Source organism: Pelobates fuscus, chromosome 5 (assembly GCF_036172605.1).
Source record: "Pelobates fuscus isolate aPelFus1 chromosome 5, aPelFus1.pri, whole genome shotgun sequence".
Classification (NCBI taxonomy): domain Eukaryota; kingdom Metazoa; phylum Chordata; class Amphibia; order Anura; family Pelobatidae; genus Pelobates; species Pelobates fuscus.
The window spans coordinates 319,436,134-319,457,598 of NC_086321.1; the positions used below are offsets into that span (position 1 = coordinate 319,436,134).

At 41.9% G+C, this 21,465-nt stretch overlaps 1 protein-coding gene across 2 annotated transcripts; it reads right to left on the minus strand.

Annotated features, from left to right (window-relative positions):
- Positions 1 to 452: 452 nt before the first annotated feature.
- LOC134612917 (serine protease 57-like) lies at positions 453 to 20,484 on the minus strand. 2 transcript variants are annotated; one of them, XM_063457378.1, is made up of 5 exons: positions 20,390 to 20,484; positions 17,993 to 18,134; positions 8,888 to 9,032; positions 789 to 1,043; positions 453 to 678 (listed from the first exon to the last, which is right to left on the minus strand). In XM_063457378.1, exons 1-5 carry the CDS (start codon positions 20,439 to 20,441, stop codon positions 526 to 528), a joined length of 747 nt encoding a protein of 248 aa, XP_063313448.1. In that variant the 5' UTR covers positions 20,442 to 20,484; the 3' UTR covers positions 453 to 525. The 2 variants fall into 2 exon arrangements, with proteins under 2 accessions (XP_063313448.1, XP_063313447.1); XM_063457377.1 differs by lacking the exons at positions 453 to 678; positions 789 to 1,043 and adding exons at positions 5,626 to 5,851; positions 5,962 to 6,216.
- Positions 20,485 to 21,465: the final 981 nt, after the last annotated feature.

Consider the following 21,465-nt stretch of genomic DNA (forward strand, 5'->3'; position numbering starts at 1 on the left):
GAGGTCTAGGGGGGTCCTGCGAGACCACGGGATGCTCCATAGATAGATCCAATTCCTCTGGGGTTGACACTTCTAGACAGTGGTCTAGAAGTGTCTAGAAGTGTCAGGCGGAAGAAAAAAATACTTAGACAAGGTAGTCACTACTTTTGATCAATATATCTTTTGACTGGGTTAGATATTAGGGGTTTTAGTGAAATTCCATTTTTATGGGGTGGGACTGGGGGTGTGACAGTGCCTCTTTAACCTATAATTATACTCCAACTATAAATTTTGTCCAAAACCTATACTTACACTTATCATTATACGTATTTTTCTTATTGTGTCTGTTTGGTTGCCATTCAGTAACAAATTGACTGCAGCAACTCTCAAACCTCTGCAAAGAGAGACATTTAAAACCACAGGGTCTCATTTGCTGTAATGCAATTTCAATTTAGTAGATAGTGAATAAATGAAAGTGGCCTATTTTGCCATAGTAAATTTGACACTGTTTAAAACATTTGACTATCACTTTACATGCCACAGCATTCAGTTCTTCTTTATAACTCTTAAAATCCATGGCACAAAAGATGACACACGAGTGTACACATCCGGGAAAGTAGGATCTCCACATTTTCTTCCAGAAAAAGACACCACTCCTTCCGTACGTTTTCTGCACACAAGAGGTCCTCCAGAATCACCCTACAGAAATAAGAAAATCAATGATTAAAATATAGTATAGCGATTACACAAAACTGAACACAGTTGGGTAAGACCACATTAGGCAGTTATAGAGGACATTTGTTACTTACTCCACAGAAACCTTTAATTTTGCCTGGCGTAGCAGTGCACAGCATACTCGGTGCAATGTAACCATAAGCCTTCTTGCAAGTATTTCGTGAGATCACGGTGACATTTACCTCCATCAGTACACCTGGACTGACATGTAAATCAGACACATACCCCCAGCCAGCGACCGAGCAGGAACTTGAGGGCACCACCCTCGAGTGTCTACATGGAAGTCTGATGGGTATCACCGCGCTAGTCATAACAGCAGAGCGATTCAGCTAACAAAGAGGAGTGAAACAAAGAATAGCGTGTATCATTACAAGTCCTGTATAGAATATAAAATTAAAATAAAAAAAGTTAAATTATTTAAGGTTGTTGAACAAAAAGGGACTTTGCTGCTGCCTAAGACCTTACTGAAATATCAACTTAGCTCTGCTCCAACCTATGCAACAGGTTTCATAGAGTTCAATTTAGCTCTAGCTTTCACAGGGCTTCACTGATTAGATCCCCATTTACTTAAATTCAGATTCTCGTTCTAAAAAAAATGACTGGGACAGAGCAATACCAGGGCAAGGTAATAAAAACTATATGTAGAAATTCATACCTTTCTATCCTGGAACTTGGTGCCTCCATGCAGTCAGCATAGAGAAAAGTTGTAAAGAAGTGAAAAAAACAGACCAATAATTCTGTTTCTCCTGATTTGCAATGTGTGCCTTGGCTGTGCCAGGAGCGAAGTGGATTGTGATGTAATTTGCTAAATCTTTAATTTAAATATAAATTAAAATGGAGCATCACATGAGTAAGAAAGATGTCATCTGTTTTACGCATTTTATGCTAGTTGCGACTCATCTACTTATTGGTCTATTTCCTCAAGTACCAGCCCTGGGTTTAGGGATTACCCTGTTGTCTCTAAAGTGTTTTTTTGTTTTGTTTTTTTCACCTAAAAACACCTTACACACACCTTTCTCATGGTAGCTCTGATTTGAATGGAAATGAACTGTACAAAAAAGATGGTTTGCATCTTTCTCAAAAGGGAACAAATGTTCTCAGTGAGCAGTTCAGAGGTTTTGCTAGGATGTATTTAAATTAGGAGGAGGGGGAGGGGCAAAAGGGCTATAAAACAGCAATCCAATTGCCCCCCAAAACAAGGACAGAAGGTGCCTGCAGCAAGTGTGTTAAAAAATGATAAGCGTAGAGTCATGTCTACAAATGCTCACAGTTTAGGGAATAAGATCCATGAACTTGTGGCAATAATGGCAACTGATAATGTAGATTTAGTTGCTGTTACTGAGACATGGTATAATGAGAAAAATGACTGGGACAGAGCAATACCAGGGTACTCTTTTTTATAGAGAAGGCAAGAAAGGGGGAGGGGTGGCCCTGTATGTGAAGGATAGCATAACATCTGGCCTAATAAAAGTTAGTGAGGCGAACATAATCTATGCAAAAACAAAAGTTTAAGACATTAGAAAAACAGACTTTTTTGAAATTAGAATATGTGTAAAGGAGTCATTATCAGACTGGAGCAGTTAAAATGGAGTCCAGGAGAAATGGGATTATTTAAAAGTTGCACTACTGAAGGCAACAGAAAATTGCTTTAGGCTTGTCAGTAAAAAAATGTAAGAAACCACTCCGCAGATGTGGCCAAAATAGTAAAAAAACAAAGTTAGCATTTAGTAATTATAAAAAAAAAACAGAGTGAGGAAGATGGACAGATCTATAAGATAAGGTAGAGAAAGGCTCAGCAAGTTATAAGAGCTTCCAAATCACACACAGAAGAGAAAATAGCACAGTCAGTAAAAAAAGGGACAAAATATTTTTTAGATACATAAATGAGAAAAGGAAAGTAAAACAAGGATTAGTTAGATTAAAAACAAAAGAAGGACGGTATCTAGAAGAGGATAAAGGTCTAGCTGACTGCCTCAATGAATATTTTTGTTCAGCATTTACAGATGAAAGTGAAGGAAATGGACCTGAGTTATGAAAAAGAACAAATTAGTAGTTTGTGACATGTGAGTTTACAGAGGAAGAGGTTCTATTTCAACTGTCAAAAGTAAAGACAAATAAGTCAATGAGGCATGATTATTAAAAGAGCTTAGTGGTGTACTAGCAAACCCATTAACAGATTTATTTAACCAATCAGTGTTAACAGGAGTAGTCCCAGAAGATTGGAAGTTAGCGAATGTTGTGCCCATTCACAAGAAAGATAGTAGGGAGAAGTCTGGCAACTATAGGCCAGTAAGTCTTACTTCAGTATAGGGAAAAGTAATGGAAACCATGTTAAAAGATAGGATTGTTGAACATCTAAAATCACATGGATCAAGATCAGAGACAATATGGGGTTACTTCAGGGAGATCATGCCAAATTAATCGTATTGATTTTTTTTTGATTGGGTAACTAAAATAATAGATCAGGGTGATGCATTAGACATTGCTTACCTATATTTCAGTAATGCTTTTGACACTGTTGCCCATAGAAGGCTTATCAATAAACTGATATGTCTTTTTGCTGATGATACTAAGGTATGTAACAGGGTTGATGTTCCAGGAGGGATAAGACAAATGGCAAATTATTTAAATAGACTGTGATGCAGAGAAGGTGCCAGCAGGGGTTAAGTCCCTGGTGGTACCAAGATCCCTCAAGTATCTTTCAATTCCTAGGGTTCCCCTCTGTCAGCTAGGGCCACAGTTAGTGTTTGCTATGCTTTCATATTGTATTTGTACTTCATAATTAAGGTTTTCAATGGAAATATTTGTTGGTCAGGAATGGAACCCATGTTTATTACATTGCGGTCTATGGGAAATTAGTTCTCACTTTATGAACTCTCACTTTATTAACCAGGCTTTGGAACCAATTAGTTTGTAAAGTCAAGAACTACCTGTAGAACTACCTGTAATGTGTATTTTTTTTTTAAAACTACAACAGTTATTAGTAAGTTAGATTAGTTCGTAACCTAGATGTCTCATAGCAGCCTCCGCCTGGCCATATGAATTGTTGGGAGGTATGTTCACTATAACTTTGATTATCTACCTCAGTGACTGTGGTCTGTTTTTATCTGCTATTGGTGTACCTCTTATCTCTGAATTATATGGAGGAAGAGGAAATGGATATAAGTGCTGCAAATAGATTTTTGAAGAAATGCTCAACAGCCATTTAAATTGGCTGTCACTTTGCAAGTTTGGTTTTAAAATTAATCTTATTATGCCCCTCTTTTTTTACTTGTTTTTATTTTTTTAAATTCAGCTTGGTTGGTTTTTTTGTTTGTTTAAATGTGATATATGGACTTATTGAGAAAAATTATCTTTTAAAATCTTTGGAAATTGGTGGAGATTTAAAAGGTTACTTTAAGCATAATAAACGCTACAGCATAATGTAGTGGTTATGATGCTAGGAGTCCCCCGGCCCTGTTCCACTGTAATGCTAAATGGATTGCATCCCTCCGCCATTCTCCAATGCTCCCTGGCCCTGTTCCCCAGTAATGCTAAATGGTTTGCAGCCCTCCGCCGATCTCAAATGCTCCTGGTGGTACAGTGATGCACTTACAGCTTCTGCAGAACTGGAAGCTGTGGTGATCAACATTCAGCCAATGACTGACATTCGAAAAGTTGCACAGAATTTACATTAGTAAGCCTGGAATTCTAGTTCTAGCTAATGGCACCCCGATGACGCTGGCAGAGGTGACGTTACACTTCCAGAAGGTAAATGATTGATATCCTTAAATGCCTTTTCTCAAAAAGGTAGCTCAGTATGCAACATGCTCTAAGCCAAAATAAAATGCTGCACGTACAAACACAATTCACTGAAGTTGAATTGGAGTAACCCTTTAAGGGAAATTATAGGCACCTGAACCACTACAGCTTAATGTACTGATACTGGTGCTTAGAGCATGTTGCATCCCGAGCAGTGTAATTGCTACCTTTTTAAGAAAAGGCAGTGTTTGCACTCCTGCCTAACACCACCTCAAGTGGTTGTCACAGCAACTAGAGGGACTGCGAAAATGCAAGGGCCGACGTTCAGCATCTTCACACTATAAATGGAGATGCATTCATTTGAAATGCTGACTGGCACAGTGTGGCAATTTGTCTTGCAAGCTACCTAGCCTTCCTATGGGAAGGCATTGGAGTGGCTGAAATAATCAGGATTGATTATCTCAGCCAGGATTAATTATCTCAGATGGGGTGGTTGGGAAGAAGGTATTTTTTTTCCCTTTTTTGTATGTTAATAAATGTGTTCCTAATGCTATAGAGGTAATTTCAGCACACTTCCATTTAAATTGCTAAGCTATTTAACCCACAATCGATCGGTCAAAATAATCCCACAGAGAGCCAACTACAGACACCATGGGCACAGCAGAACAAAATGGAAGCACCCAGGTATTGAGTATCATAGCAAGGAAAGTATAGCATTGAGGTCTAGGGGGGTCCTGCGAGACCACGGGATGCTCCATAGATAGATCCAATTCCTCTGGGGTTGACACTTCTAGACAGTGGTCTAGAAGTGTCTAGAAGTGTCAGGCGGAAGAAAAAAATACTTAGACAAGGTAGTCACTACTTTTGATCAATATATCTTTTGACTGGGTTAGATATTAGGGGTTTTAGTGAAATTCCATTTTTATGGGGTGGGACTGGGGGTGTGACAGTGCCTCTTTAACCTATAATTATACTCCAACTATAAATTTTGTCCAAAACCTATACTTACACTTATCATTATACGTATTTTTCTTATTGTGTCTGTTTGGTTACCATTCAGTAACAAATTGACTGCAGCAACTCTCAAACCTCTGCAAAGAGAGACATTTAAAACCACAGGGTCTCATTTGCTGTAATGCAATTTCAATTTAGTAGATAGTGAATAAATGAAAGTGGCCTATTTTGCCATAGTAAATTTGACACTGTTTAAAACATTTGACTATCACTTTACATGCCACAGCATTCAGTTCTTCTTTATAACTCTTAAAATCCATGGCACAAAAGATGACACACGAGTGTACACATCCGGGAAAGTAGGATCTCCACATTTTCTTCCAGAAAAAGACACCACTCCTTCCGCACGTTTTCTGCACACAAGAGGTCCTCCAGAATCACCCTACAGAAATAAGAAAATCAATGATTAAAATATAGTATAGCGATTACACAAAACTGAACACAGTTGGGTAAGACCACATTAGGCTGTTATAGAGGACATTTGTTACTTACTCCACAGAAACCTTTAATTTTGCCTGGCGTAGCAGTGCACAGCATACTCGGTGCAATGTAACCATAAGCCTTCTTGCAAGTATTTCGTGAGATCACGGTGACATTTACCTCCATCAGTACACCTGGACTGACATGTAAATCAGACACATACCCCCAGCCAGCGACCGAGCAGGAACTTGAGGGCACCACCCTCGAGTGTCTACATGGAAGTCTGATGGGTATCACCGCGCTAGTCATAACAACAGAGCGATTCAGCTAACAAAGAGGAGTGAAACAAAGAATAGCGTATATCATTACAAGTCCTGTATATAATATAAAATTAAAATAAAAAAAGTTAAATTATTTAAGGTTGTTGAACAAAAAGGGACTTTGCTGCTTCCTAAGACCTTACTGAAATATCAACTTAGCTCTGCTCCAACCTATGCAACAGGTTTCATAGAGTTCAATTTAGCTCTAGCTTTCACAGGGCTTCACTGATTAGATCCCCATTTACTTAAATTCAGATTCTCGTTCTAAAAAAAATGACTGGGACAGAGCAATACCAGGGCAAGGTAATAAAAACTATATGTAGAAATTCATACCTTTCTATCCTGGAACTTGGTGCCTCCATGCAGTCAGCATAGAGAAAAGTTGTAAAGAAGTGAAAAAAACAGACCAATAATTCTGTTTCTCCTGATTTGCAATGTGTGCCTTGGCTGTGCCAGGAGCGAAGTGGATTGTGATGTAATTTGCTAAATCTTTAATTTAAATATAAATTAAAATGGAGCATCACATGAGTAAGAAAGATGTCATCTGTTTTACGCATTTTATGCTAGTTGCGACTCATCTACTTATTGGTCTATTTCCTCAAGTACCAGCCCTGGGTTTAGGGATTACCCTGTTGTCTCTAAAGTGTTTTTTTGTGTTTTTTTTTCACCTAAAAACACCTTACACACACCTTTCTCATGGTAGCTCTGATTTGAATGGAAATGAACTGTACAAAAAAGATGGTTTGCATCTTTCTCAAAAGGGAACAAATGTTCTCAGTGAGCAGTTCAGAGGTTTTGCTAGGATGTATTTAAATTAGGAGGAGGGGGAGGGGCAAAAGGGCTATAAAACAGCAATCCAATTGCCCCCCAAAACAAGGACAGAAGGTGCCTGCAGCAAGTGTGTTAAAAAATGATAAGCGTAGAGTCATGTCTACAAATGCTCACAGTTTAGGGAATAAGATCCATGAACTTGTGGCAATAATGGCAACTGATAATGTAGATTTAGTTGCTGTTACTGAGACATGGTATAATGAGAAAAATGACTGGGACAGAGCAATACCAGGGTACTCTTTTTATAGAAAAGACAGGGAAGGCAAGAAAGGGGGAGGAGTGGCCCTGTATGTGAAGGATAGCATAAAATCTAGCCTAATAAAAGTTAGTGAGGCGAACATAATCTATGCAAAAACAAAAGTTTAAGACATTAGAAAAACAGACTTTTTTGAAATTAGAATATGTGTAAAGGAGTCATTATCAGACTGGAGCAGTTAAAATGGAGTCCAGGAGAAATGGGATTATTTAAAAGTTGCACTACTGAAGGCAACAGAAAATTGCTTTAGGCTTGTCAGTAAAAAAATGTAAGAAACCACTCCGCAGATGTGGCCAAAATAGTAAAAAAACAAAAAGTTAGCATTTAGTAATTATAAAAAAAAAAACAGAGTGAGGAAGATAGACAGATCTATAAGATAAGGTAGAGAAAGGCTCAGCAAGTTATAAGAGCTTCCAAATCACACACAGAAGAGAAAATAGCACAGTCAGTAAAAAAAGGGACAAAATATTTTTTAGATACATAAATGAGAAAAGGAAAGTAAAACAAGGATTAGTAAGATTAAGAACAAAAGAAGGACGGTATCTAGAAGAGGATAAAGGTCTAGCTGACTGCCTCAATGAATATTTTTGTTCAGCATTTACAGATGAAAGTGAAGGAAATGGACCTGAGTTATGAAAAAGAACAAATTAGTAGTTTGTGACATGTGAGTTTACAGAGGAAGAGGTTCTATTTCAACTGTCAAAAGTAAAGACAAATAAGTTAATGAGGCATGATTATTAAAAGAGCTTAGTGGTGTACTAGCAAACCCATTAACAGATTTATTTAACCAATCAGTGTTAACAGGAGTAGTCCCAGAAGATTGGAAGTTAGCGAATGTTGTGCCCATTCACAAGAAAGGTAGTAGGGAGAAGTCTGGCAACTATAGGCCAGTAAGTCTTACTTCAGTATAGTGAAAAGTAATGGAAACAATGTTAAAGGATAGGATTGTTGAACATCTGAAATCACATGGATCAAGATCAGAGACAAAATGGGGTTACTTCAGGGAGATCATGCCAAATTAATCGTATTGATTTTTTTTGATTGGGTAACTAAAATAATAGATCAGGGTGATGCATTAGACATTGCTTACCTATATTTCAGTAATGCTTTTGACACTGTTGCCCATAGAAGGCTTATCAATAAACTGATATGTCTTTTTGCTGATGATACTAAGGTATGTAACAGGGTTGATGTTCCAGGAGGGATAAGACAAATGGCAAATTATTTAAATAGACTGTGATGCAGAGAAGGTGCCAGCAGGGGTTAAGTCCCTGGTGGTACCAAGATCCCTCAAGTATCTTTCAATTCCTAGGGTTCCCCTCTGTCAGCTAGGGCCACAGTTAGTGGTCCCATACTGATAGATGAGCTATGAGGAGCGCTCTCTTTAAAAGTTGCTCATTGCCCTTTACATATCGTGGCTGATCTCACTTCATTTCATGTACAAATTCTGAAAGCGGAAGAAAAGAGGAAACAATAGCAGAAAGGTAAGTTTGATTTGAAAGAGACACCTTAAAATGTTTTAATTACATATTATTATGTCTAGCATATCAAAATTCCATGCATGGCTGTGTTATGAATGATCAAGTCTTACCTTAAGCAGTAAGATATCATTCTCAAAGGTCACATTGTTGTACTTTGGGTGTTGAACAGCTTTCGAGACACTGAACATCTGCACATATTTGTCCGTCACAGAAAGCTTATGGGAACCGAGAACCACACACATGGATGTCAAAGGCCTTCAACAGAGACACAGAACTGTCTGTTACTATAATATTCCACCATTTGTTTTCTGCAATTGCTGTGTGCTATTATTGATTCTACTATGCTCTGTGTTGTTTATAATGTATTGTGTGTGATGTGCAAGGCTAGTGTACAACATAATGCCGTATAATTTTGCTGCATAGAGAGATTTATAATGCATTTCATCTTGGAGAAATGGTACTAGGGTGAAAACATTTTCATTATATGGATTAACATTACCTTGAATACTTAAAGGAAACCACCACACAAAATAGGATAAAATATGTGTTTGTGGACTACATTACTGTAATGCTCAACCAATTGGTAGGGTGCTTGAGTATTATGGAAAATTTAGCCCACAAACATCTGCAACTGGTTACCAGTTGTTTGTGGGCCAGTTTGTGTGACATTTTCTGGTTTAGCATATTGGGAGATATGTTCCACAAATATCTGCAGTGTTATGGTTAATACTATGTCAAACTAACTGCTTATGTCAAACTAACTTGATTGCGTTCTACGAATAAGTAAGTAGAAGTATAGATCAGGGTGTTTCAGTGGATGTGATCTATTTGGATTTTGCCAAGGCATTTGATACAGTTCCACACAATAGATTAGTGTTCAAACTCAAGGAAATCAGTCTAGATGAAAATGCTTGTTCTTGGGTACAACATTGGCTTAACAATAAAGTACAAAGAGTTGTCATTAATGGTAAATTTTCAAGCTGGACAGAGGTGGCCCTCAGGATTCTGTTCTGGGACCTATTCTATTTAACATGTTTATAAATGATCTTGAAAAAAGCATTCAAAGTCATGTTTCAGTGTTTGCAGATGACACAAAACTCCGTAAAATAATACAATGTGAGCAAGACATTACTTTGCTGCTGTCACAACCTCCATCATGACTTGTGGAAGGCCAGGTGTGCTTAACATCCTGGTGGCAGTCAGGGGGATTTGAACTCTGGACTTTTGCTGCTTTGGTCCTGCTCTCTTTCCTCTGAGCCACTCAACTATTCACATTTTTGCCAATGTCCAGCCTTGCCTTATCTCCAGCACTGAGGGGGCGGAACTTTACTTGTGCACACCTGAAGCAGATTATTAGCTGGATATATAACCACTGCCTCGCCTTGGGAACTTTGTCAGTTCATTGACTCTGGTTCTACTGTTTGGTTACTGTTGTTCGTATCTTGATCCAGTGTTCTCTCAGACTGATCCGGCTTCCGACCTTGGCTTATTTCCTCGATTACTCTGAGCTCTGGATTCCCCTGACTTTGGCTTTCCACAACTACTCTTCTGGATATCCTTGCCTATACTGCGACTTGGAGCACTATTCCTGCACAGCCCTGTGCACAGACTCACAGCCCAGGTGGCTTCTTGCCTGGTCACCTTGGTCTGTGATTATTTGCAAGGGTGAGCGTATAACTCTGCACGTCGGACTCCACACCAGGTAAGATCCTGACAGCTGCAGAGGTATTTAGATGGACTGGGCACTCAAATGGCAGATGAAATTTAATATGGAAAAATGCAAAGTTATGCACTACAGCATAAAGAATACACAAGCAACGTATACCCTTAATGGAAGCGAATAAGGGATAACCACACATGAAAAGGGAATTGTTATAGACAACAAACTATCAGCAGTGGCTAAGGCCAGTAAGGTATAGTCATGCATGAAAAAGGGCATTCATTCTCTGGACGAGAATATCATTTTGCCTCTTTATAAATCACTGATAAGCAGGCCCGGACTGGCCATCGGGCACACCGGGCAAATGCCCGGTGGGCCGCGATGGCCGTGGGGCCGAGGCTGGCAGGGGAGATCACAGGATCTCCCCTGCCGGCCCCTGCAGGGCCAGTGCTACCCGAGCGCCGGCCCCGCTGTTTGTCTCCATGGGCCGGTGGGGAGATCAAAGATCTCCCTCACCGGCCCAGAGACACTGTTAAAGGCGGCCGCCCGGGGCTGAGGAGTGAGGGAAGCAGGAGAGAGGACCGGCGGAGCTCTATCCAACAGCTCCGCCGGGTCCTCTCGCGAGGTCTGAGTGTTGCCGTGGTTACCGCGGCAACGCTCAGATCTCGCGAGGGTGAACTCTAGCCTGCAGGTTAGAGTTCACTCTCACCACTGGACCACCAGGGAAGGAAGCATGGCTGCTTCAATGGCACCACGGCACCCCCCCCCCCCCCTCCCAGGTAAGAAGGGAAGGGAGGGGGGGGGATATAACGTTTTATTTTTATTAAGAAAAAAAATATTTAAATTTAAATAAAAAGATTGCTGGCTTTAAAGCTAGGAAGGTGAATGCCTTGCATTTTGCAAGTTATATTTAATGATCATAGTACCACTTTTATAAAGTAAGCTTCTCTATGTGAGTGCAGACATTCTGTTCTATTATATATATATATATATATATATATATATATATATATATATAACTGGCCATGCAGGCGTTGATAAAAGTCTCTCCTATACATATGTGAACTGGAAATATAGGCATATATAAAACCCTCCCCTGGGGGTCCATTTCAACATTCAAGGATATCTAATGGAAATAAATATGTGTATAGTACTATTTGTGAGATTAAGGTGTGCTCTGTGCATATGTACAATATATGTCCAATAGTATGTGGGTATCCCTACAAATTATTGAGTAAATGTTTTAGCATCACTCATTGCAAACAGATGCATAAAATCCAGCTATAAAATCTCCATAGACAAACAAATGAAGTACAATGGGTCATGCCAAAGATCTCAGTGTCTTTACATGTGGCACTGTAATAGAATGGCACCTTTGTCTGTCTGTAGAAAAAAGGTACATTGTTCTTGTTCTAGATTGCATTTTAGTTGCTTAAAGACACACAGCACCCAGACAAACACATCACCCCCGCTCACACACAGCACCCCCCGCTCACACACAGCACCCCCGCTCACACACAGCACCCCCGCTCACACACAGCACCCCCGCTCACACACAGCACCCTCGCTCACACACAGCACCCTCGCTCACACACAGCACCCTCGCTCACACACATATATATATATATATATATATATATATATATATATATATATATATATATATATATATATATATATATAACCCTCAGTGAGTTAACAGACAAAGAAAATTAGAAACCTAGAATGTGACGGCAGATAAAAACACCCTCACACAGCACCCCTCTTACATACACACACACACACACACACTGCGCCCCTCACACATACAATACGTCCAAATATATATATATGTGTATGTGTGTATATATATATATATATATATATATATATATATATATATATATATATATATATATACACTACAGCACCCCTCACACTTCACCACTACACACATTACGCTCCAGATACACGCTAGATCCCTTACCCTATATGCACTCTTAATCCTCTATATACACACATACACACTCTGGGTCCTTTACACACTCGATCTCCTACACACACACACTGCACCACCTACACACACACTACATTCCTTGTCAGCAAACACATACAACATTCTCTAAACACACCCTCTCTACAACCCCTACACACACTACGTCACCTATACACACTACAGCCCGTATGCACACACTCGCTACATCCCCTATAACACTATGCCCCCTATACACACACTCTCTACAGCCCCTAGCCACACATATTACACCACAAACACAAATGAAATTGACCTATTTACACAATACCACGCCACACTCTACACACACGCAATCCCACAAGCAGGCACCAAACACATTCCTGGCCCTTTTGTCCTCTGGTATCCCACTTGTGGAGACACCAGAGACAATTTAAAAGCAAACACAGCACAAGCATGTTATTAAATTTGCTTGCGCTGCGCAGAACAAATACAGGGCCTTTTTCTAATGCTAGAGCTCTTTAGCGGGGCTCTGCGCATTGAACTAACATGCTCACTTTGAGAGGGGGCGTGCTTGTCATTAGTGATGACAAAACACACCCTCTCTGGCCCTGCCCCCTTCTTAGGGGGCCGCTCTGATTGAAAAATGCCCGGGACTAATTTTTTTCCCAGTCCGGCTCTGCTGATAAGACCACATATTGAATATGCTGAGCAATTTTGGGCACTTGTTCTAACAAAGGATATTATTGCACTGGAGAAAGTGCAGAGGCGGGCTACAAAATTAATAAAAGGAATGGAACATATCAGCTATGAAGAAAGGTTAACAAATTTAAACCTATTTAGTTTAGAAAAATGTCTCCTGAGAGGGGATATGATAACATTATACAAATATATACGGGGCCAATACAGACCATTGTGTGGAAATCTATTCAAGCGGCACTGTCATGCCGAACTTACCTTTCCTCAATCTCTTCCTCTTCTCCTCTTCTCTCAGGATCTGTTATTCTTTTCTTCCTGTCTTCTTTAGTTTTCTTTAAAACCATAAGACAAAGTAGGGACTCTTTGTCTTATGGGATTCCTCCGCTTGACCAGCTCTGACCAGTGGAGGAGCAAAGTGTGCTTCATTTCCGCTGGTCAGAGCAATTTTCCCATGATCCTTAGCTTTCCTCCCAGTTCCCACAATACTTCCTGTCAGTATTGCCGAAAGTCCTGTCACTTAGACAGAACGCCGGCAAAACTGCCGAATTGCATCCTAACAAAATGAGCACCGTTTCTCCATTGGTGTTAGGATGCAATTCGGTACTTTGTTCGGATCGGAATTTCATTCAAATGAATGAAACTCCGATCCTATTCATTGCTGTGGCTGCATCTTGCAGCCGCTTAGTAGATAACTCCCTAATTCCCACGGTATCAGGGAGCTATCTACTAAAAGGCTGAAAGACCTAAATTGGTCTTTCAGCCAAATTTACTAACACCAAGTAAAAATGACTTGGTATTAGTAAATAATATGCCCCTACTCGCTATACCGCGAGTAGGGGCATGTCTAGTAAGCAGTGAGCAGCCTGTGGCTGCTCACTGTAGAAAAAAAATAAAAAAAATATTGCCCCCCACCCCTAAATGACGGGTGGGGGCCGTAAAGTAAAATAAGGGAGGGAGACCTATTGTCTCCCCCCCCGGCCCCCACCCCTGAGCGGTGGGTGGGGGCCATAAAGATAATGAGGGGGGGGGACCTACTGTCCTCCCCCCCGGCCCCCACCCCTGGGCGGCGGGTGGGGGCCATAATAGTAGTAGGGGGGGGGGGACCTACTGTCCTCCCCCCGGCCCCCACCCCTGGCCGGCGGGTGGGGGCCATAATAGTAATAAAGGGGGGGGGGGGACCTACTGTCCTCCCCCCCGGCCCCCACCCCTGGGCGGCGGGTGGGGGCCTTAATAGTAATAAGGGGGGGGGGGACCTACTGTCCTCCACCCCCCGGCCCCCACCCCTGGGCGGCGGGTGGGGGCCATAATAGTAATAGGGGGGGGACCTACTGTCCTCCCACCCCTGGGCGGCGGGTGGGGGCCATAATAGTAATAAGGGGGGGGGACCTACTGTCCTCCAGCCCCCGGCCCCCACCCCTGGGCGGCGGGTGGGGGCCCTAATGGAAAAAAGGGGGGGGGACCTACGGTCCTCCCCCCCGGCCCCCACCCCTGGGCGGTGGGTGGGGGCCATAATAGTAATGGGGGGGGGGACCTACTGTCCTCCCCCCCCCGGCCCCCACCCCTGGGCGGCGGGTGGGGGCCATAATAGTAATAATAGTCTGCGCGGAGCCCTCCATGGGTGAAGATGGATTATTTTTTTGTGCGCTCGGGTTTTTTATTTTATTTTTAGTTCGACGGCTATGATGGTTTTTTATTTGGCCTTTTTTGGGGCTGAAAAATGAAGATTTTAGAAAAAAGAAGACGTCGAATGGCAAGTTTAATTTTACTTTACAGGTTAGCAATTTTATTCCCCCCTCACTATTTTTTAGGGTGAGGGGGGTAGGTAGGGGCATTTTTTATTTGGGTGGGGGGTGGGTGACTAGGGGCTTGGGCACCCCTAGTCACCTTGATGGGGGGGGGGGGGGGAATTTACTTAGTGCCCCCACCCGCCGCCCAGGGGTGGGGGCGGGGGTAGGACAGTAGGCCCCCCCCCCATTATCGTTATGGCCCCCACCCGCCGCCCAGGGGTGGGGGCCGGGGGGGGGGGAGGACAGTAGATCCCCCCCCTTATTACTATTATGGCCCCCACCCGCCGCCCAGGGGTGGGGGCCGGGGGGGAGGACAGTAGGTCCCCCCCCCTTTTTTCCATTAGGGCCCCCACCCGCCGCCCAGGGGTGGGGGCCGGGGGCTGGAGGACAGTAGGTGTCCCCCCCCTTATTACTATTATGGCCCCCACCCGCCGCCCAGGGGTGGGGGCCGGGGGGGAGGACCGTAGGTCCCCCCCCCCCCTTTTTCCATTAGGGCCCCCACCCGCCGCCCAGGGGTGGGGGCCGGGGGGGAGGACAGTAGGTCCCCCCCTTTATTACTATTATGGCCCCCACCCGCCGGCCAGGGGTGGGGGCCGGGGGGGAGGACAGTAGGTCCCCCCCCCCCTATTACTATTATGGCCCCCACCCGCAGCCCAGGGGTGGGGGCTGGGGGGTGGAGGACAGTAGGTCCCCCCCCCCTTATTACTATTATGGCCCCCACCCGCCGCCCAGGGGTGGGGGCCTGAGGGGAGGACAGTAGGTCCCCCCTCATTCCCATTATGGCCCCCACCCGCCGTCCAGGGGTGGGGGCCGGCGGGGGAGGACAGTAGGCCCCTCGTCCCCCCCTTATTACCCTTTTTTTTTTTTTTTTTTTTTTACAGTGAGCAGCCACAGGCTGCTCACTGTTTAGTGGACATGCCCCTACTCGCGATATAGCGAGTAGGGGCATTGGGGAGATTTTAATCTCCCTTGTGCTATTATGGGGGTCATATTGACCCCCATAGAGTGAGGGGGGGACCTGGGGGGCTTATGAAGTGGTGGGGAGCTCTGCTCCCTGCCGCTTCTATAGTTACATATTACAAGGAGGGAGCTGCACGCCGGTAGCTCCCTCCTTGTAATAAACTGAACGAACAAACTAACACTGATACACAGTGTTAGTTTGTTCGTCTGATTTTTTCTATTCATTCATTCGTCTGTCTGATGAATGAATGAATAGGTGAAATTCCTGTTCGCATGTCCAGGTGTTTCACTGGGCATGTGCGGGAATCTCAGGGCTATCTAGTGTGGGCAGATGACGTGTCCCACAGGGACTTCACCTACCCACACAAAGATGGCGGCGCCCTGAATAAAGATCGGGCAGAAAATAAAGAATAAAAAATAGGTAATGTGGGGGGCATAGGGGCATTTGGGGATGACTAGGGGGTCGATTGGATGTAGTTGAGGCGGGAGGGGGGTTAAAAAAAAAACGGAATTCGGCATGACAGTGCCGCTTTCACAAACCGGACTTTACATACTACACAAGGTCATGCGTTTAGACTGGAAGAAAGATTTTGTCTAAGGCAAAGGAAAGGTGTTTTTTTTTTTTTTTTTTTTACTGTAAGAACGATGTGGAATTCTTTGCCTGAAGTGGTTTTATCAGAGTCCATACATATGTTCAAACAGCTACTAGATGCATACTTGCAAAAACAGAATATTCAAGGATATAATCTTTCAATGTAGGGTAATACCTGCTTGATCCAAGGATAAATCTGACTGCCATTCTGGGGACCAGAAGGATTTTTTTTCCTAGCTTGTTGCAAAATTGGAAGTGCTTCAAACTGTTTGTTTTTTTTGTTTGTTTTTTGTTTTTTTTTTTTACTTCTTTTGGATCAACAGCAAAAAACATATGTGAGGAAGGCTGAACTTGATGGACGCAAGTCTCTTTTCAGCTATGTAACTAATTTTATTAACTACATTCCCTTTAATATCTGTGGACTGATTTTCCAAGATGTTCATCCAGTTGTGGAAAAAAGGTAGGAATACGAGTGGAGTGGTTATAAAAGGGGAGTGGTCCTTGGCCCACCCCGCTCACACCACACTTAAAGGATCACTATAGTGTCAGGAAAACAAAGTGGTTTTCCTGACACTATAGTGCCCTGACGGTGCCCCCACCCTCAGGGTCCCCCTCCAGTGGCGCTGAAGGGGTTAAAACCCCTTTAGCAGCTTACCTTTATCCAGCGCTCCCTTGGCGCTGGCGACCTCTCCTCCCCGTCCGACGTCAGCTCCCTAGATGCGCCTCTAGCGGCTGTCCAGAAGACAGCCACTAGAGGCTGGATTAACCCCTAATGTAAACATAGCAGTTTCTCTGAAACTGCTATGTTTACATCTGAAGGGTTAAAACCTGAGGGACCTGGCACCCAGACCACTTCATTGAGCTGAAGTAGTCTGGGTGACTACAGTGTCCCTTTTAAATACTGATATTCTACAGAGATACACACAGCCACACTAGACAAATACATCTACACGTTCCCACACACTGCCTCGCTACATAGGATTAAGAGTGTATGTCATGGCGTGATGGATGGTTGGTATTCACATGCTTAAAGTGAGCTGATGTAAGGAGTAACTGCTTAAGACTTCTATCTGTATGTATGAAATATTTGAGAGATAGAATGCCAAAAATGTCTAAACTGCTTGGGATCGTAATAACAAATATGGAAAATGAGGTTGTCTCACCAATGGAAGATTACTTTATCCTTTTGGTGAGAAGAAATTTAGCATGTGGTATTACAGTGAGAGAAACTCACTGTAAAGTAGTACTATTTTGCCTTTCAGTTTGTAACTGGCAACACGTAAAATTGACCTGAAAATGTATCACTTTTATATAAAGGTGGTTAAACAAGTTCCAAATGGTTACAGAAATGTGGACAATAATGGGTTTTTGTTGGTGAGATTATACACACTATGACTGTAGCATCTAGTTATTATATTTAGCCCTATGATTCTACACCATTTAAAGAAATGTACCTAACTAGTGACAAAATCCATATTAAAGCTGTGTATCGCCCCCGATATGTAGTTCTAGCAGTGATTAAAAGATCTATTTATGATTGTTTTAAATAGGAGCAGTTCATCTTACTCCAAGCAGTGTGCTGCAGTGAGCACCCATTTCCTGTTGATGAGGAATCCCCCACAGAAATGGCCATTTTTGTCCTGCAGTGATGCCATGTAGGGTCTGGAGTGTGGCTTTGCCTCATGACCACCAACAATGTAATAGGCCCCTGTAGAAAGAGAGCAATATAATATATATATCCGTATATAATCTAGCCACAGATCCATTTGACTCTCTAGACTTCCTTGTCCAAGTTAAATGGTAGGCATAATGGTAGGCATCAACACATAGCTAATAGAATAGATGAGTTTCATATCTCAAAAATGAACATTATACTATAAAAGCAATTAGTTATTAATATGTATTAAATATTTGGTATATGTATATGTGCCATGTCTCCACTGATACCTGACATGTATATGAATTATGCATTGAATTTATGTCTACTTGCATACGCCCAACTATGTCCGATTCAGTTCACTAGCACAATGACTGAACTAGAATCTAAATGTAATTGTTTGGAACAGTATGACAACCACACATGAGGAAAGTGACACTCCATTCAGGGGTTACAAGGAAACTAAAAACTTACACCATACTTCCTATTTATCGGACACAGAGCAATGTTCAGACAATAAATAAAAAGTCTACTTTTATGTCAAAGCAAGCCCAAGCATGGAAGATGCATTTAAGGTGCATTCAAGCATATTTGCTTCCGAGGTGCAGGTGTGGGAATGGCTGCAGGCAAAAAAGAAAGTAAAGATTAATGGGTGACGCGTGTCCCTGTGAGTTGAGTTTAAAAAAAAAAAAAAAATAATAAAAAATTGGAATAAACAAAAAAATGAGAGACTTCCCAGATATGCACAGAAGGGGAACAGGCAAAACAGGAAACAAATATCCAGAAGTCAGTAGTTAAACATGGGTCACCACTTTTTGAAACAGAAAGGGCAAGGCACTGTCTGGGAAGAAAGAGACACAGCAATAGAGAGAAAGGGGAAGCGAATCGGGAACTTCCTTGACATAACCTCACAGATTTCTTGCTCTTGGTAGTAACATACAGATACAACGGGTACTGCAGAAAAGGTTGTTTTAAAAAAAAAAAAACACATTCCCACTTATATATAAAACAAAAGGTCCTTGTTGCTTTGTAAGCCAGTTGCCTAGTTAAAACCTATAGTGCATTACATTGAAAACATCCTACCATAATTCGCCCTTTAAATGCTTAAGACCTTATTATATTGCATTATACTAGTCCAGGGATATCTAACATTTTTCATTGGGCCATACTCAAAGGATTTGAGCATTGATGTGCAAATGAGGATATGTATGTAACTCAGGATGCCATCAGTGATCTCCTTATGTGGTTTAATTTCCATGGGTGATTGAGTCAAGAATAATTATTATAATTTATATAGCACCAACATATTCAACAGTGCAGTACAATTATAAATGTACAATTCCAATTTCCCTGATTCCCAGGGATAGGGATAGAAAACAGCAGATAGACTAACAGAGACAGACAGACACACACACACACACACACTAACAGACTTACAGACACACACACTCACTTTATTTATTTTTAACCCCCCCCAGCCTCCATACCTTTAGGAATGCTGTTTCTCCCTCTCCCTGTGGCTGCCGGTCGGGCAGCGCTGGCGAGGGAGCACTTTCCGCTAAGCACTCTTCTCAGCTTCCTCACGTGCCGCAGAGTGATGACGGGAGCCGGAATGGCTTGTCAGTTAACAAGACTTTTGCCGCCTCCTGGAAAATGCCGCCCAAGGCAAATGCCTTGTTTGCCTCGCAGCTAAAACGTCCCTGCCTAACAGTCCAGGATTTAAGGATTGTCTGGGTGTGTCTGAGGAGTTTTAATACAAAAAACTAAAAGCACCTTAGACTCAAAACTGTTTTTGTTTTTGTTTTTTTGTTTTCTTAAAACACCAGAGTAATCCCTAAATCCTGGACTATTACAAGTGCCTTGAGGAGCACTGACCTACATTGGTTTTAAATTTGTTATTTTTCTTGTAAACTCCCCAATTCCCACTTTAGAGAAAATAAATCACTTTGCTCCATCTCACAATTTCACAAATGTTTAGCATAGACTAGGACTTACCTATAATGTTTGCCTTGATATTGGCAGATAAACTTACACTTTAATGATAACCGTAGTAGTGGCAAAATCTTTCTTTAAATGCATATTGCTATTTGGTTAGTGCACAGGTAACTATTTTGGTATCGTGATGTTAAAACTGTGGTAAATTACTTACACAAGACACAAATTTTCAATCAATTTAAATAACCTGCTTTCTCAAGCTCAATCAGTGAACATTTTTAGTTTTTCTTTAAAATGCAAATTAAAGAGCATTATTCAATGTGGAACAAAAACGAAGGGGTTGTTGTGTTAAGAAAAACAAACATTATTACCTGATAGAGGGAGACTGCACAGAGCTGTTAGTAGTAGCAGAATATATTTCATGGCTAAATGTTAGTCCTCTGGAGTTAATGGAGGTATTCTGTAGGAATGATACTCTACACGGGTTTTCTATAGAATTTTAGCAAACATATGAGTTTAAGGAAACTGGGTTTGTGGGTAGGTTATAATATGAAGGAGATGTAAAAGGGAACTGAAACCTAAAATCTTTTAAAGTTAGTGTCAACAAGAACAATGTAAATTAGATTTTTATCAGTACTAGTAAAACTGAACTATAGTTCTTAACCATTTACGGATCCGACATTCTGGTGACGTATCTGGGGGGGATGGGGGGGGGGGAGGATGGAGGGCAGGTTGGGAACTTGCTCCCCTTCAATAAACCATATTTATGTTATCAACAGGTGCTGAATGCGAGGTCTGACCACCTCTATGAAGTCATGTTGTGTATGTGAATCTGTTTACCTTTCTTTCTCGGCATGTTTTATATGTGTGGTTGTTGGTATTTGTCATTGTGTACATGTTTGTGTTGTCTGTGTTCACAGTTTATTATCTGCCTCAAAATCTAGCAGGGCACCTCCTGAATTCAGGCTCCTGACCCATCCCTTCACCATGCCTAAATTACCTGTCATACATTGCATAAGCCTGCCACACCATAAATGTAGCCTATTCTTGGCAGGTACATTGACGATGTGGCAGGGTTATGCAATGTATGATCATATACTGTAACTAAACCTCTATTATTTCTTGCCTAGGCGAGGTGTTTTTAAATAAAACCATTACAACTTCTGAGTCTTGAAATCGCTGTTTAGTGAATGAGCGAGTGTGTTGGATTATGTATTTTGTATGTTGTATTAATTGGCCCCAGCAGCACCCTATAATATATGCATGTACAGGTGAGTGCAGCCCTAGCCATCTGTGGTTTCACATATAGATATATAATAAAAAAGTACATTTTCTCACCCCTCCTCGGTGGTATGTTTATTCCTCATTCTCGGGTCCTCTTCCAGAGGCCTGGGAGTTTGAGGGTTCTGCACAGTTTCTTAGCTGTTCCTAGAACTGCACTCTTCTG